The sequence below is a fragment of the Oryctolagus cuniculus genome, chromosome 12, assembly GCF_051225735.1.
Source record: "Oryctolagus cuniculus isolate XC-2025 breed Fujian yellow rabbit chromosome 12, ASM5122573v1, whole genome shotgun sequence".
Classification (NCBI taxonomy): domain Eukaryota; kingdom Metazoa; phylum Chordata; class Mammalia; order Lagomorpha; family Leporidae; genus Oryctolagus; species Oryctolagus cuniculus.
The window spans coordinates 12,468,090-12,485,943 of NC_142878.1; the positions used below are offsets into that span (position 1 = coordinate 12,468,090).

Consider the following 17,854-nt stretch of genomic DNA (forward strand, 5'->3'; position numbering starts at 1 on the left):
TTTTGCCGTTGGTTCACCCTCCAATGGCCGCCGCGGCCGGCGCATTGTGCTGATCCAAAGCCAGGAGCCAGGTGCTTATCCTGGTCTCCCATGTGGGTGCAGGGCCCAAGTACTTGGGCCACCCTCCACTGCACTCCTGGGCCACAGCAGAGAACTGGCCTGGAAGAGGAACAACCGGGACAGAATCCAGCGCCCCGACCGGGACTAGAACCAGGTGTGCCGGCGCCGCAAGGCGGAGGATTAGCCTATTGAGCCACAGCGCTGGCTCAGATGTAGAAGTAAAATGATAATGGTAGCACAAATGGTGCAAGGAGGGGACTGGGAACACACAGGTAATGTTCTCACACAACACACGGAATAGAATAATATTACTTGAAAATAGAATTTTGTCATTAAAGATGTTTACTGGGAAACCACCAACAATTAGAATGGAAATTCAATAATAAGTCAACAATAGAGATAATAAAACCATTAAAAAGCTCCATTAAGCCAAAATATAATGAAAGGGAAAAAAAAGGAAGAACAAACAGATGGAACACATAGAAAAGAGCTAGGAAGATGGTAGATTATTTAATCCAACCTTACCACTAATGCTATTAAATGTAAATGGCCAATATGCCAACTGGAAGATGACAGTCAGTTTGCATAGAAAGTATACGCGTTGTGCAAGAACCCCATTACAAATATGAAGACACGGGCTGGCGCTGTGGCCTAGTGGGTAAAGCTGCTGCCTGTAGCACCGGCATCCCATATGGGTGCCGGTTTGAATCCTGGCTGCTCCACTTCCAATTCAGCTCTCTGCTGTGGCCTGGGAAAGCAGTAGAAGATGGCCCAAGTCCTTGGGCCCCTGCACCCGCAAGGGAGACCCAGAAGAAGCTCCTGGCTCCTGGCTTCGGATCAGCGCAGCTCTGGCCGTTACGACCATCTGGAGAGTAAACCAGCAGATGGAAGACCTCTCTGTCTCTCTGCTTCTCTCTCTCTAACTCTGCCTTTCAAATAAAATAAATCTTAAAAAAAAAAAAACCAAGCAAATATAAAGACACACATGGGTTAAAAGATATTCACTAATAATAAAAAAGAAAACTCTGGGGTATCCATGCTAATCTCAGATAAAGCAGACTCCAGCCGAGGACTGTCACTAAACAGAAGAGGAACGTGACGCTATGATAATGGGTTGTTCTCTAAGAGGACATAGTGATATGTGTGGGCGTGCTCCAACAGCATGCTTCAAAGTGCACATGGAGCAAATACAGTAGGCTCCCTTTATCCACAGGGATGCATCCCCAGACTCCCAGCGGACGCCTGAAACAGCGGCTGGTGCTGCCATCTATATACGCAAGTGTATCACAGCCGGAGACTTCACCCTTCTCTCAGCATCGCGAGAGCAAGTAGAGGGGAGAAAGTAAGCACACAGAAGCATCAGTCTGATGTAAAGAGCTGAACTACAGTATCAGAGAACTTGGACTCGTTGACATTTGGCGAACTCAGCAAGAGCAGAATTCACATTTTTTCCCCCAATTTCCATGGACCGTTCACCAAGATAGAACGTAGTGTTCACTAATCTTAGCACATTTAGAATAGAAGTCATAAAACGTTTGTTCTCAAACCATCACTGAATGAAACTATAAATCAGTTGCAGGGGCTGGTGTTGTGGCCTAGTGAGCTAAGCCGCTGCCCGTGACGCCAGCATCCCATACTGGGGCGCCAGTTCAAGTCCTGGCTGCTCTGCTTTGATCCAGCTCTGTGCTAACAAGCCTGGGAGGGCAGCGGAAGGTGGCCCAAGTACTTGGGCCCCTGCCACCCACGTGGGAGCATTTCCAGATATTTGGAACTTATAAATAACAAGCTTCTAATTAATCCACGGGGTCAGAGGAATCCTCAAAGGAAATTGTAAAACATTTGAGCAGAATGGAAATGAAAATATAACACATCAAAACTGTGTGGTGCAGCTTCAGCAGTGCAAAGGGGGAAATGCACAGTACTGAAATGCATAATTAGATCAGATGTAATAAGCTAAATTTCTGCCTTAAATTTAGAAAAAGAATAAGCTCAAGAAAAAGAACAGCAAAGCAAACACAAAGCAAGGAGGAAAAGAGGAGCAATAAAGAGGAGAAATCAATGAAACGGAAAGTAAATAATAGACAAAAATCTATGAAACCAAAACTTGGTTCTTAGGAAGGCCAATTAAGAGAGTGGCTTATCCAAACCACTGCCCGTGTCTTTATTTTAAGTAGTCAGGAACACTCGTAAATTAGGCTTTCTAATCATTTTAGGCCTTTAATATTACTGCTACTCGATGTATGTTTATCACATTCTAAGAGCAATTAAAAATTAAAGTTTCTATCGTGAGGTGATTAAAGAACTGGCAATTGTAAGAAACAGTACAGAGGGGTGCTGTGACTGTGTCACCCCGTTTTCTCCAATGGCAGCACCTGTTTAACTGCAGACACAGTATCACAACCGTGGCAGTAACCTCGAGATAGTCCACCGCTCCTATCCAGACTACACCAGTGTTACAGGCATTCATCTTGTGTGTGTGTGTGTGTGTGTGTGTGTGTGTGTGTGTGTGTGAGAGAGAGAGAGCGCGCGAGAGAGCGCAAGCGCGCATTTAGGCCTCATTGTATTGCATTCATACAGGGACACAGCTGGGCCAGTTTGGTGTCTGATAAAGAAGTGATTCTGTGGGATGGGAGAGGGAGCGGGGGATGGGAGGGTTGCAGGTGGGAGGGAGGTTATGGGGGGAAAAAGCCACTGTAACCCAAAAGCTGTACTTTGGAAATTTATATTTATTAAATAAAAGTTAAAAAAAGCAATTCTGCATAAAAATCACTATTTTGGATATTCTGAGAGGTATTCAGAAAGTTTATGGAGAATACATATTATGAAAACTATATTAATTTAAACATTTTTGGTACAAAATAAACTGATCTTTTAATTGAATTTTCCATGAACTTGTCCATGAGCTTTTTGCAGTACCTACATATATTACCAAAATTATAGTATAAAAGTCATTTAAGTGGAACATTTAATACTATTGATGATATATTTAGGTAAATTTCTGCTTAAAAATGGATTGGCTTGGTTTATTGTAAATGAATGTGGTACGAAAAAGCATGGTTTGTGAAATGTATGGGGAGTGAAATACAGTCATCGATTTGGCCTGTGGAAGATGAAAAGCGAGCTTAGCAGCCGAGGTACCTGTGAGTTAAGCATGGAAAACAGACTCCTAACTGTGCGGCCTGCCGGGCAGAACTGCTCTGTTCGGCCACACACCTGGCCTGTTTGTAAGCAGCAACAGACAAGGTTACAAGGTGTGAAGATCCTTGGGGCGCACGGGTGCCACCTGCCCTGAGTCGTCCTGCCAGAAGTCAGCAGGCTGGGGACGCCAGCCCTGAGTTTGGGGCACACACTGACACTGACATGCACAGTGGGCGCGTCTGAGCTGCCTCTGTCAGAGGCTCGAGGTCGGTTGTCCCTGGAGGCCTGGCCTGTGAAGGGAGGGCGGTGGCAGGCACTTTTCTGTAAAGCACTGGCTGGTACCCACTTGGGGTGCTGCAGGTCAAACAGTCTCAGTGGCTGCTCCTCAACCCTCCACCGGAGCGCAAGAGCCCGGGAGGCAAAGTGTCTGCGTTCCACGTTGATCAACAAACGTGGGCGGTGGCTCACAGGAGGCCAGTGCCCACTCTAGAAAGACACCCCCATCTTTTTTTTTTTTTTTTATCAAATTTACACGGCGGCCTAATAAGACCCATGTTAACTATGGATACACACGGGAGGCTGCAACGGTGAAGGCTGTTCAAAGGCAGTGGGGTTATTCATTTCCTGAGTCTTTCACATTGGTTTTGCCAATGCAAACATTTACACACGCCTTTGGTGGCCTTAAGCAAAAAGCATCATTGCTGGGTGTGCCCACTGGGGGGTGTCCACATTCAGCTTCCAGCTTCTGCCCTGCCACCCTGCCGCGTCCCCTCCCAGGGTGCCCCGCGGAGCTGGAGAAGGGCTTACCTTGTTCTCTTTGTTGGTCTCTCTGCTCCATGGACACCAGGGCAGAGAAATGAGCTTGATCGTAGGCCAGAACCAGAGGCGAGCAGTGGCATCTGTTGGGAGGGACCTCCAAGGGCAGGTAAATCCCCCCGAAGGGGATGGGTGCGAACGCTGCCAACACAGACAAGGGGGGGCTGTGAGGAGCAGGGCTCTGCAGCGACAAGGTGGCGGCAGAGGGAAGGGAGCCGTGACAGCGCGAGGAGCGGGCTCTGGCTGGCAGGGCTTGTGGAGGGCTCATGACTCTTGCCAGGGTGCACCTTTACATTTAAGTGGGGCTGAAGGGACACGTCACCGGGGACTCTGTGTCTGTCGATCTGTCTCTCCTAGCAAGGCGAGAACTTCTGTGGACAGGGCCATCTTACAAAAGGGCTGAAAGGGGAAATGTGGCACCAAGAGAGAACTGGCTCAGGCTGGTGACAGACGTGAAAACAAACAGGGCGAGCTGAGAGCCAGGAGGAATGCCCGGTGAGGAGCAGGTGCAATGGGGCCGGGGGTGTCCCTCATTGCCTTCCTGGGCACATCGTCCCTGGCTCTTTCCCAGCCAGCGTGCGCTCTGGAAGGCTGTGGGGATGGCTGAAGCCGGGGCATCTGCAAACACGCGCAGTGCTGGGCTCTTGCCCTGTCAGCTCTGACCCGACCACAGCCCTGCCCAGTGACTCCATGCTGGCTCCCCGCCTTTCCTCTTTCACACATGTGCCTGCAAAAAGGTGCACTCTGCTGCACTCAGCCCACCACGGGGGCCAGGAGCCCCTCTGGGCTCAGCCCTGGCTGGCTCAAGGCCAGATTTCCCATGGCCACTTGCTACTGCCATGCAGGCCAAGAGGAATCGCTGCCTCCACCAGGAAGGAAAAGGAAACCGTCACCTAGAGGAACTGAGCAGAGAACGCATCCTGTGTGTGTGGGGTGGCGCTAGCTGGCCCTCATGTGTGCTGTCTGCTCCCAAGCTGGGAGGCTGTGCTTTGGGGGGGGGGTCACAAGGGAAATGCCTGTCTTCGAGGAACTTACCTTCCCCCCCTGAGTCTCTCAACATCGTATCCGCCACCACGACAATCGGTCTTCTTAGTATGTGCGCGAGGACGAAAACGTGGAACTCCTCCAGGCTCTCGTACACGGGGTCTTCAGAGTTATCCACGCTAGGGAACGAAACAGGGGGCGCTGTCACGGCACCGAATTAGGAAGGGGGTGGGGAAAGCAGAGACCACCCTGCTGAAACCCCCCCGCCCCCGCCACGTCTGAGGTCGGAGTGCATGGAGCCCAGCAGCCTCATCCTGCCGGGCCGCCCCTCCCCCACGCCATGCACCCCTGGAGTCCCTGCTCCCACTCCCCAGCAGGACACGCGTCGTCGGGGAGAAGTGGCAGGGCTGTGGGCACCCAGGGGCTGCTTCTCTCAACAAGGATGCAGGAGGGTCTGCAGGGAGGGAGGCTTCTTCTGTTCATTTCTACCCACCGCGACGCAGGTGAAGTCTGTCCCTGAGGGACCTGGATGCTCAGGCCTGCCTGATGGGCTGGGGGGGGGGGTCCACTGGGACAGCGACCTGGGCCCGCCTCTCAGGGAAGTGGCAGAGGGCAGGGTTTCCATCTCCGAGTGGGAGGGGAGGGCCTCTGAGTGTGGCTCCGCTACTCATCCCGTGCCCAGCCTGGGCCCCTACAGGCTTGATGGCCCTCAACAGGGCCCCCCCGGGAGGAGGGGAGGTCCAGAGCTCATAGCGGGATGAGGCCTCGGCTGCATCACAGCGCCAGCTGAGGGGGCAGTGCCCAGCCATGGCCCCTGAGGTGGCCCTTGGGGATGCCTGGCGTTCACTGAGAGATCTGTGAGGACTGCGGCGGGTGGGGCCAGAGCCAGCAAACACAGCCTCTGCACCATGGATTCAACCGTGGATGGGAAATACTGCGCAGCAGAAATTCCAGAAAATTCCAAAAAGCAAAACTTGAATGTGCCCCACACTGAGGACTGCGCTGAACCCACTGGAGTGAAGTGATGTGCGGTTGGGCTCTGTGTTAGGAATCACAGGTACTCTAGAGGTGATTTCAACTCCACAGGATGGTGTGCAAATGCCATGCTGTTTCATATGAGGGACTTGGCTTGGGTTTTGGTATCCACAGAGGTCCTGGGACCAGTCCCCTGGGGGGCATTTAGGGACCTGTATACACACGTGTGTGTGTGTCCAAGTCAAACACGCTGCTCCTGTGTACACCTTTTCAAACATTCCAGGTGGTTACCCTGCTCAGTCACAGCCCAGAGCCAAGATGCTGGTGTTTGGGGGTGGGGCCAGATGCTTCCAGAAGTTGCTTGTTCATCCCTGTCACACAGTGCGCACTCACTGACTGCCAGGCAAGTGGATGGCTGAACACGGTGACAAGCAGCACACAGGGGAGAGAATGTGGAGTTACAACCTGCACACTCAGGGAGAAAAACGCCCTGCTGGGGAAGCCAGGGTGTGGATCCTCATGGCTGGACATGAGCAACAGTGATGGGGTGCTGGGTCCAGCTGCAAGAAGACTGTGAGGACAGCTCACAGCAGAGCGGCCTCTGTCCACCCCAGGTTTGGTGCTGAGCATGGGAGCCATCTAAGCAACTGAGAACCTGCTCAATGACCTATGGGGTGGCATAGGGATCCCCACTCCAACTGGGCCTTCAGTATCACAGCGCCCTTCACTGCTTGCTTCCAGCTGCTTCTTGAAGGCTTAGGGTGGGTCCTGGTTCTGTGTTCTCCCCTCAGTACTGCAGCTGTGCCCTGGTGCTTCTGGGAGCCTCTGTATTGAAAGTGGCCAGAGAACACTGGCTCTGCTCATCCTCTGTTCCTTTGAGGGGCTGCTGGGATCCTGTCTGGGATGAGGATGTGGTACCATGACCTGCACATGTGGATTACTGCAGTGAGAACCTATGGGTGGAAGTCTGCTCCCGTGAAGTCAGTCCTGAATGTTCACTCCCAGTTACAGCCTGGAGGCTGCACATCTTCCTTCTGCTAGCTCACTGAGCAAAGGCTAGACCTGGGAGTGTGAATAAAATCTAGCCTCAAAGAAAAGATAAAAAATATTCTTGGGACCCGCATTGTGGCAGAGCAGGTAAAGTCACTGCCCGTGATGCCGGCATCCCACATGGGCACTAGTTTGTGTCCTGGCTGCTCTACTTCTGATCCAGCTCCCTGCTAATGGCCTCGGAAAAGCAGCAGAAAGAGGCCCTCCTGCCATTCACACAGGAGACCCGGCTGAAGCTCTTGGCTTTGGCCTGGCTCAGACTTGGCCACTGTGGCCATCTGGGGAGTGAACCGTGGATGGAAGATTTCTCTTTGCTTCTCCCTCTCTCTCTAACTCTGATTTGCAAACAAGTAAATAAACTTTTTGAAAACAGTTTTGCAATGCTTAATCATTGGTGTTTACAGCGAAGAAGACAACATGTGACGTAAGGATTTTGCCCTTGGTGATGTGCATGCCCTGCGTACCTCCTAACAGGTCCTGTGCCACACGCTGGGCCCAGTGCACCTGCCTCTGTGTCTCCTCTGTGTGCCTGGGGGGTTGATCCTCAGGAACAGGGGTGCCCCATGTCCCCTGTGAAGATGTCCTGATGAGAGGGACTCTGGAAAGAGGCCAGGCTGGGGAGCCCTGCCCGACAGCAGCAAGAAGCAAAGGCCAGGGCGTGAGGCCCGGAGGTGTCTCTGTTCCAGAGGACAGTGGCAGTGTCAGATCTAGGGGTGCCCTGGCTTAAGCAGTAGCCACAACCCTGCTGGATCACTCTTAGCAAGAGGCCAGGCCCTGGACAAGGAGCTCAAAGGGCAAAGGGCCCTGGGCAGTCACCCAGCCACTTACCTGGCCCTTCCTTATGTCCCCTCCTGCAGGTGAGTCGACCACACCTCCCATTTTGCTCAGGGAAGTCCTGCTTTTTGCATTCTGAGTGATCGGTACCACCTCCCCTTCCCCAGGGAACCATGCTGGATGTTAAGTGGCAGCTACCCCATGCACAGGAACAGGCACTGGTTTTAAGAGTTCACTTGTGTGTGTGAATAACCACACAAATGGATCTAATATGTCCATATTTCGGCTGTTTACACTTGGCTCCCACATACCTCTGCACGAGGGTAGAGAACTGCATTCTCTCTTGTGATCCTTGCTTTCCCTGGCCCCTGGGTGTCCCAACCTGAGACTGCCCCCGCCCAGTGCACGGGGAGGCTCCCTCTTTCCTCGCAGCTGCACAGTTCCCCTCTGTGGTGGAGTGAGAAGTCCATGCCAAGATGGCCACTGGCATCAGAAACTGCCTGGCAACAGGGTGTGATTGGTTAGGGCATAGACCGCCCCTTGACCAGATTGGCTGCCTTGGCTATATAAGCTGCTGTAGCAACTGAAATAAACAAGTCTGCAGGCTGCTTGCCTCAGGCCTGCTTTCTCCCGACTCCCGGGGTCTGTGTGGTGACTCAGCGCCTCTTGCCCCCACCACGCTCCTCCTCTCAGAAACGAATCCACAGCAACATCCCTCATGCAGAGTTTGCACCAGTAGTGTGACTCACCGCCCCCCATCCCTGCAGGACCTCGCACAGAGGATGCTCATAGGGGCTGATGCCAGCTTGTACTCTGCAGGGCCCCAGCACCCCACCACAGTGGCAGCTTTTGAGATTCTCTGCAAAGGCTCAGTGCAGGAAGCACGGTCCTGCCAACACCTGTGACCTGAGAGGCACGGATGGAGGATTGGGGGCCTCCTGGCTCAGAAGGGATCCGGTGGGCCTGAGGCTCTGGATCCTTCTCAACAATGGCCAGCAGGGTCTGAGGGTGAGGATCCATCTTATTGTTCAGAATCAATAAGCTGGGGTCATCAGGTGGCAGATAATCACTGATTATCTCTCATGGGTCTAGCATTTTGCTGGGTGTTTTATGTGTGTGTGTGTGTGTGTGCACTTGTGCACGTGTGTGCCCACAAATAAGGACAGTGAATGGATGGCCAAAGCATAAACTGCCAGTTATTATTAAGCACAGTAATAAAAAGTGGCCTCCTTAGGTACGGAGGCCCAGGAAGGCTCCTATCAGAGAATCATCATTAGATAAAGAGTTGGCTTCGGTCTCATTTTCAATTAGAAGTGTTTTTAAAACTTTGACCTGGATTCCACCTCTGCAACACGAGGGCTCTTCCTGCTCGCATGGACGGGAGTCTGCACTGTGAGGAATGCCCCCGAGAAGGCCGCCTTTTCCACAGGAGGCCAACCCCATGCCCTGGGGACGCCCCAGCTGTGGAGTGGGCTCCTCCCGGGAATGGAATGCCACTTGGGTTTCCTGGAAAGATCCACTAAAACTACTGTCTCTGACACTGTGCACTGGGAAATCATTTAGGTTTCTGGTGGTTTCTGAAAAAGGCCAATAAAAAATGCAGCAAATGCAATGCCAATGAAATCAGACACTGGATTACAAAGGGAAAGAACAATGAGAAGCAAATGAGAGAAGCCGGGAGCTGCGACAGAATCGTGGGGACGGACCTAAAATGGCCCCACTGGCTCTGCGTGCGCTCTCTCAGTCCTAGCCTCTCAGCTTCCACTTAACCTGGCTCATCAAAGAGAGAACAAGCTCTTCCTTTAAAAGGTCAAAGAACAAAGATGATGATCTTCACTGCCAATCCCAGGAGAAGTCGATTCTTCCTCCGAGCTGTTTTACATTCACCAAGGTGAGGGCTGGGTTCAGACTCTGCTCTTGTGGGCTGTGGGTCCCTGAGAACTGTCCTGTCGTGGTTAATTTTATGGTCGACTTGTCTGGGCCATGGGATGCTCAGATACCTGGTTTAATGCTGACTCTGGCAGAGACTGGCACCGGATTGGTGGACCCAGTAAAGCTGAAGGAGTTCCAATGTGGGCGGGCCTCACCCCATCCATTCAGCATCGGAAGGCTCAATCACTTGGCTGGGGTGCTTGAGCTGGGGTGTCCGTCTCCATCTGCCCTCCACGATCCTCATCCTCAAGCCTCCAGACACCATCAGCTCTCAAGCCTTGGAACTGCCCCTGGGCCTTTGCGAGGAATCCGACCAGCAGGGGGCAGATCATGGGACTTCTCAGCCTCGGTAACCGTGTGGGCCAATCCCTAATCCTAACTCTCCTGGAATGTGTACATGTGACCTCTGTTGGTTCTGCTTCTCTGGAGAACCCTGACACGAGGTGCTTCCAAAAGTTTGTGGACAAGTCAGATTAAAAGATAAGTTTATTTTGGTGCAAAATTTTTGTAATTCATGCATATAAGGGGATCTTCAAAAACTTTGTGAAAATGCATATTTATATTGAAAAAAAAAAAAAACTGTGTATGTGTGAAAATTTTTTCACACCAAAATAATCCTATCTTGCAATTCCATTTTCCATGACTTTTGTGGTGGTCGTTCTTAACTGGAATGGCAGAGTCACTGGTAGACAGAACTCCCATCTGCTGGTTCATTCTCTAAATGCCCGCAATGACCCCTGGGCGTAGCTGAAGCTAGGACTCAGGAGCACATCCAAGTCGCCCAAGTGGGTGGCAAAACTCAGCCACTTGAGCCATCACGTTGCCTTCCAGCGTCTGCACCGGCAGGAAGCTGGCATTGGGAGTGGAGCTGGGTACTGGACACAGGCATTTCAATATTTCTTTAAAAAGTGTGTGTGTGTGTGTTTTTTTAACTACTTGAAAGGCAGAGTGACAGGAAGACAGCAAAAGAGGGTGGGGGTGGGAGCAAAAGATGGGGCGGGGGAGGGGGAGGGGTGCACATGCTCAGGGATTAACTGCCTTGGCTCCAGCTTCCTGCTAAGGCACAGTCCGAAAGGCAGCAGGTGACAGCTGAAATGCTTGGGTCCCTGCCACCCATGGGGGGGACCCGAATCGAGTTCCGGCTCCTGACTTTGGTGTGGCCCAGCCCTGGCTGTTGTAGGCATTCAGGGTGTGAACCAGTGGATGGAATCTCTCTTTCTCTCTCATCTCTCAACTAAAAACACAAATAAATAAAAATTCAAAGAAGAGGTGCAGTCTCTCTGTGCACACTGAGGCTGGCCAGGGCACGTGGTTTGCTTCCTTGCACGTCTTCCTTCCACACAACTCCCCACCTGGGCCTAGCACGCAGTGATGGTGGAAGGGGGGCTGAGTTCACTTTGGGCTGGAGGGGGCTGTGAGACCCCCGCTGCAGCAGCCCTGACCAGAGTGGCACCCTGCACAAGTGGTGTCCAAAGGTCTCTGGGGTAGCACACAGAGCCTGGTGTTGTTTGGCCCCAGAGAAATGGATACATTTTGATTTGCAAGTCAGAGCGCTGTCAGGGAATTCATCCTGCAGCTCTGAGTTTAGCCTGCTCATGAGCACCTGCCCCTGCTTGGGCCTCGCGGGGTTCCTGGGGTTCCCTGCATCTATGGGGCCCCATCTGCCTTTCTCATGCATCTGAAGCTGAGTCCACACCTGGCCTTGCCTCCTGGGGGTCCTTGAGGGTGTCCTTCTCTATGCTCGTAGACATAGGGGCACCCAAGACCTGTCCTGCCTGGGTGCCAGCCTGGTCCCTGCCCCTTCTCCTTGGATAAGCAGTGGACGTATGTCTCCTGCCTGGCTCTCCGGGAACCTGAGGACTGGTCACTGGGAGTCATGCTGGGAGGGAGGGAGGAGAGGGGTCAAGTTCACAGTCCAGTCTGGCCTTTAGTTCCTCTGCCCTCTTCAGAAGCTCAACCTATTTGCTTTCTGGCAAGGTAAGAGGCTTAGGAAAGACTTGAAGCCATCGGCTGTGTAACAGCACAGCACAAAGGGGTGAGCCCATTGGTTCTGGTGTCAGGGGTCCTGGAGCAGGACACCAGGGCCGGCACTGCTGCTGCCCTTACTCCCTCATCCCCGGGGAGCCGGGCTTGGGAGGGAGTGTGAAAAAAGCCATTTCGGCTTTCCCGACCATTGTGTCTTCAAACCCTCCCCGTCTCAGCTACCTTTCTTCCTTCCCTGGGGTGAAGCCCTGGAAAACGTGTGTGTTCTTCCGGCCGATTGCCCAAGCCCTGTTTAGATCTGTCAGCCCCAGGCTGGAGCCTACTGAGGACCCTGGCCAGCTTCTCCGCTCCACACGTCACTTCCTCCCCATCCTCTTGGCTGCCCTCTGTGTCCCCTTGTGGGGTCAACACAGACCAGAGAAGAGAGATGGGGTGTGACAGGTCTTTTCCTAAGCCTGATTTCAGTGACCCTGCCACAGGCTGAGCCCTCTGGGGTCCTTGGACCCTGCTATGGCTCGCCCATGATTTGGCTCCCCAGCTTGTGCAGAGGCCTAATCCTCAGTCGTCAGTCGATGGTACCGGCAGGGTGCAGACCCGACCCAATGACTGTGTTCTGGAGGAGGGCCTTGTGCGAGGCCCTTAGTCAATGGGGTCATGACCTTGGAAGGGGGCAGCTCTGCCCAGTGGGTTGATTCTCTGAGTCAGTGTGGCCCAGCCCCTCTGTTTCCTGGCTTTGCCGGGGATCCATTCCTCTGCCACCCTCCAGCATCACCAGATGAGACTGGGAACTTCCAAACCATGAGCAGAAATAAACCTCCTTCCTCCCCAAGGCCTTTGTCGTAGGTGTTACTGTAGCAATGAAGAGCTGACAAAGCGTGGCTTCTCCACCAACAGAGGGCTGGGGGTGGCACCCTCAGCACCCTGGCCTCGGGTTCACCTTCTGTGAGGTCCCCTGCCACAGGACAATAGCCCTGCTTGGGCCTTCTTGCCAGGGTCCACGCCTGGCTCTGGGGAAGTACGAGCAGCGTTGTGACCCCCTCGGCACCCACACGGCCCAGTGGTTCTGCGAACTGGCGGGCCTTAGCCTCAGACCCTTTGGGCCAGTGCTGGGGACCTGTCCCTGCAGGCCTAAGCCTCCACACCTCTCAGTGCAATGCGAGGAGGGAAACCTCCCTCGTCTCACCCAGGGGAGGCAGAGACAAAATGCAGACAGTGTGCTCAACACAGGGCTCTGCTTCAGACGTCCAAGTTCCTGGGATGAATGACAGCCCCTGAGCACTCCCTGGGGAGACCTGCATGGCTGGTCTGCACCTTGCTGGGTGCCTGCCACCCTCAGTCCTTCAGCCCAAGCTCCAAGCTTTCAGGAATAAGTGTTTTAGTCTAGTTCTGTGGGCCTCCCTCCTTGCCAGGCCAAGGTCCCAGCCTCACCCAGGGCACCCGACAAGGGAACAACCCAGGTTGTGGGCATGGGCATATATCTGAGTATTAGAGTTTTCCTTGTATGTCTCCTAGCTTTTTTTTTTTTTTCTTTCCATTTTTCTTTCTCCACTGGAAACATCTATTGCTAGAACCCTACATGCATGGCCTGCATCATCAGCTCAGGATTTTTTTTTTTTTTTTGACAGGCAGAGTGGACAGTGAGGGAGAGAGACAGAGAAAAGTCTTCCTTTGCCGTTGGTTCACACCCTAGTGGCTGCCGCGGCAGTCGGCATACCACGCTGATCCGAAGCCAGGAGCCAGGTGCTTCTCCTGGTCTCCCATGGGGTGCAGGGCCCAAGCACTTGGGCCATCCTCCACTGCCTTCCCGGGCCACAGCAGAGAGCTGGACTGGAAGAAGAGCAACTGGGACAGAATCCGGCGCCCCGACCGGGTCTAGAACCCGGTGTGCCGGGGCCACAGGCGGAGGATTAGCCTATGGAGCCGTGGCGCCAGCCAGCTCAGGTTTTGAACCTTAGCATTTAGGGCTCAGGACGTGGGACCATGGGCTGTGCCCTTGCTTCTGACCCCCCAGTCTGGAGGGCTGCCTTTCTGTTCAGACCGACCCACTGTTTGAGCTTCCATAAATTTGCATTCCAGGATTCTGTCAGAAGAGGAGGTATTAATGATTACATCAACCTTCTACTCAGTCCTGGGCTCCTCCTTCTATCATTTTGTGACCTTGGGCAAGTCACTTCATCTCAATGAGGTTTACTTTTCCAGGCTGTGAAAAGGGTACCCAGGTTTGCAGGGTATGGGGTGCCCAGCACAGGGCCCAGGCAGGATGCCCCTGTTTCTGCTCCCCACCAGCCAAACTCCAGGGCTCACCCAGCTGCCTGCTGACCCCGAAATGCAGACCACGCTTGTCATGACTGTCTCTCCAGGAAGAATTCTTGCTCCTTCCTTGAATGGGGGCATTCCCACCCTACCCTTGTCTGCTTTCCCCATCTGGACTTTGTCCAGATTCCCCCACATCCTCTCCTGTAATGTGGCAGCCAAGACCATGAGCCCAGGTCCCCAGACCACATGAGCGATTCATAAGGCACCCAAATCTTTGTGTTGGATTTTGGGTGATTACTCAGTCCCTGCCATTTCATGTTTTATCACAAGCTTTTGCATAGTTTTTCTTTTTTTTAAACTACAAAAGTTATTCAGGGGCTGGTGCTGTGGTGCAGCAGGTTAAAGCCCCAGTCTGTAGTGCTGGCATCCCATATGGGCAACGGTTTGAATTCTAGATGCTCCACTTCTGATCCAGCTCCCTGCTAAGGTGCCTGGGAAAGCAGTGGATGGCCCAAGTCCTTGGGTCCCTGCACTCACGTGGGAGATCTGGAAGAAGCTCTTGGCTCCTGGCTTCAAATTGGCTCAGCTCCAGCCATTGCAGGCATTTGGGGAGTGAACCACTGGATGGAAGACCTCTCTCTCTGTAACTCTTTCAAATAAATATATTTTTTTAAAAAAGCGATTCATTCTCATTGTTGAAAGGAAAAAAACTATTTAAGTGCAAAAAGAGTAAAAAGGGGCAGTGTACAGTGGACAATGGACTGGGAGACAGAGGATGCGGCTGGAGGACGAGTCGTGACAGCACCCCGGGCTCCCGTGTGAGCGGCCGTCGGCTCCAAGCAGCTCCTGAGATGCCGCACACCTTCCCAGGGTGGGGCCGCCTGCCCACCTGTCACCAGACGGGCCCTGAGTGCCTGGGACAGCCACGGGGACGTGAGGTGGGGCTCATGGCAGGGCAGGGAGGCAGCTACCCAGAGGGGAGGAGAAGGGTGGACAGGTTGGGTGAGGGCAACTGAGTGGCAGCGTTTCCTGGGGAGCTCCCACGTGACCCCCTGCAGAAGTCACAGGTCAGAGCCACACTCCTCGCCTCCTTCTGGGGTTCATGTGCTGTGCAGGATCCCGCGACTGTCTGGGCCGTGCTGCAGACACCAGCCAGACAACCCTGAGCCCTGCACAGCGGGGGGTGAGTGCATGGGGAGAGTGACTGGAGCCCCTGCAACCATCTCGAATCCAGGAGAAAGAGGTCACCACGGGGTTCCGTGCTGGACAGCGTCTCCTGCCACCCCAAGCCTGTGGGTCCGTGTCACCACGGAGGGGACCACAGAGCAGGGGATACACTGAGCAAGGCTAACATCCTCCCTCATTCATGGCTCCCCACCAGCAACATTTTAATTATCACAACCAGAACCGGAGGAGGGCGAAGGACATGGGAGCAATGCAAACACAATCTGCAGACGCGCTGAGAGCTGGGAGGCACTCGGGGGTGGGTGACAACCACCAGAGGGCTGCACAGGAAGGGCTGGGAGCAGCCTCTGCCACCCCAGGGCATGCTTCCTGTGAACAGGAGAAGGGCAGCCAGAGGAAAGCCGGGCGCCTGGAGCGAGGGCTGGACGCAGGAGTCGCAGTGGGCGCTGCTACAGTGGGTCAGAGCTCAGCAGGGCCTGTGAGCCCCTGGGCAGGGACGGGGCTGCAGGTGCTTCCCTGACCCCTTTGTGAGTCCCGTGGTGTTCATGCTCACTTTCTGGTGTTTGGCCAAGGCCTTTTCTTTGCCTTTAGGTTGAACCCACATGAACCAAAGAACCCACGCGCTGTGAACCACTGTGGCCTGTGACTCAGGGACTGCCTCCTCTGGCTGTCTTCATGCACACACTAGAACATTCCAGCTGCACCCACAGGAGCAAGCTACTCCCCATATGTGCTCTAAACACACGAAGCCTTTTTGCCAGGGACAGGCACAGTATCCATCCACAGAGCCCATCTGAGAAGTAACCATCTGGCTTAATGACCTTTTGCTTTTCGTGTGACTCCTCGAAGCCACAAATCAAAGCTATTCAGTCGGGGACAAAGCCCACACTCGGCAGCCCGAGGCCTCAGAGCCTGGCTAGTGCAGTGGCAGTGTGAGAAGCAGCACTGTCACGAGCCCCCTCCAGGGGCTGGCTGTGCCCTGAGCCTCTTCCACGCTGCACGATGGGGCTCTAGGAGGAGGGATGGGGCAGCCGTGAGCTCCTGCCTCTGCTCTGAAACGCACGGTGGTGAGGACAGCCTGTGCACTTCCTCCATCTCTGGCCAGGGCCGACCAGCACCCAGAGCCCTCCCACAGGTGCTAAGGTTTCCCGCCTTCCACAGCTCAGAGAGCTGCACCGCGTCTGCGCCACCCCCATGCTGTTTGCAGCCCTCGGCGGCCGGGAGCCCAAAGTGACCCCCGGGGAGAGTGGGGCCAGCACTTACCCCCCGCCCGTGCCGCCGTTCTTGCTGAAGTGCGTGCGCGGCTCGCTGGAGGCCAGCTTCAGCAGCTCGGTCCACTCGCGCTCCCACTCCTCCTCCGTGTACACCAGCCCGGACTGGGGCAAGGGAAGCCGCTTCAGGAGGTGGGCGCTGCCCTCTCTCCTCACCTCCCCAGCCAGGAGAGCCCCGCAGGACCCAGGCCAGGCACATGAGTTAGTGGCCACCAGTGGTCCCCCCACACTGCTGTGGACAACATGTTTTTAGGACCCCAGACTCGAATTTCAGGGCTGCTGGGAGGTCCCCCCCCCCACCAACCCTCTAACAAGGTCTTCCCTGGGAGGCAACGATAAGCCAACCTTAACCTGCAAGTGTACCAGTTTGAGCTGACCGTTAAAAAGTTTTAAAGGACATGCGGCCCACTTTAGTCCGAAAGCAGGCAGATTCTTCTAGAATGTTCTCCATGGTTGGCAACAGTTGGGGTTCCCTCTGGATTGAGCTCACACATGGGACTGGGGACGTGGGCTGCACCTGATCGTAGGTGATCACATAACCCATCATCCAAGCTGGGACACTTGTGAGTGTCAAAGTTGGCGGCTTTCAGAAGACAGAGTTGGGTGTGCACTATTGCAACGGGCTCCTCGTCCAGGGGCTTACACAAGGGACACCCTACTAATCCCACAGGCTTTTCCGCCTGACCCCACAAGACAGACGTGGGCTCCACCAGGGCCCGAGGCAGTGCCTGGTGCAGGTCCCAGGCTCTGGCCAGGCCAGCGGGTACCAACCTCCTTGTTCTGTTGCGTCTGCTGCCACCTCCACCTCCGCTTCAGGGCTTCCCTCTCAGCCCCCGTCCTCATCATGGTGTAGAGAGCTTTTCGCAAAACCAGGTCCCGGTCGTGAAACCCCCACATCCCTGCAGCCAGGAGCCCAGGAGGAGAAGAGGAGGGAGAAGGGACATGAGGAAGGGTCAGCCAGAGGGGATTCACACCACCACCTGCCGGGCTGGCCTCCGTGTGCACGCAGAGACGCTTGGTCATCAGTGGTTCAGTTCTCATCTGAACTTCCCCCTCCTTTCCCCTGAAGCCCCCATCAGTGCTTGGAGGCAAATGGAGCAGCAGATCTTCTTCTCAGCCAACAACAGTGGGACGAAGGCCAGTGCCGCCAGGCTCTAGGACCCTGGGCAACAACACCCTCCATCTCGCAGGTTTGCTGTGAGGGATCGCACAATGCTCACCCTCCAGGTCTTGTGTTTGGGGGAGAAAAGGCCTCTAAGGACAAGTTGGTCACGTGTCCTCACAAAGGACCCTGAGCCGGTATGGCCAATCGCATCCTGGGTCCTGGGTCTGCTAGACCCGATGTCCGATGTCCGCAGCCAAGGAGAAACAGAGCATCAGTGCACTCCACTGCACACAGCTGGCCCAGACAAGGCCTCCCCCATGCTGGA

The 17,854-nt window shown here is 54.3% G+C and overlaps 1 protein-coding gene across 9 annotated transcripts in view; it reads right to left on the bottom strand.

The window, feature by feature from the left end:
• Positions 1–17,854, bottom strand: part of OTUD7A (OTU deubiquitinase 7A) — a 384,176-nt gene that overhangs the window by 10,257 nt on the left and 356,065 nt on the right. For all 9 annotated transcript variants that reach the window (XM_089309208.1, XM_089309204.1, XM_089309203.1 and 6 more), the window contains 4 exons: positions 17,196–17,323; positions 16,417–16,529; positions 5,050–5,177; positions 4,006–4,155 (listed from right to left, as the gene is read on the bottom strand). In XM_089309208.1, the coding sequence (XP_089165334.1) occupies positions 4,006–4,155; positions 5,050–5,177; positions 16,417–16,529; positions 17,196–17,323 (519 nt within the window). The remainder of the gene's footprint in view (positions 1–4,005; positions 4,156–5,049; positions 5,178–16,416; positions 16,530–17,195; positions 17,324–17,854) is intronic.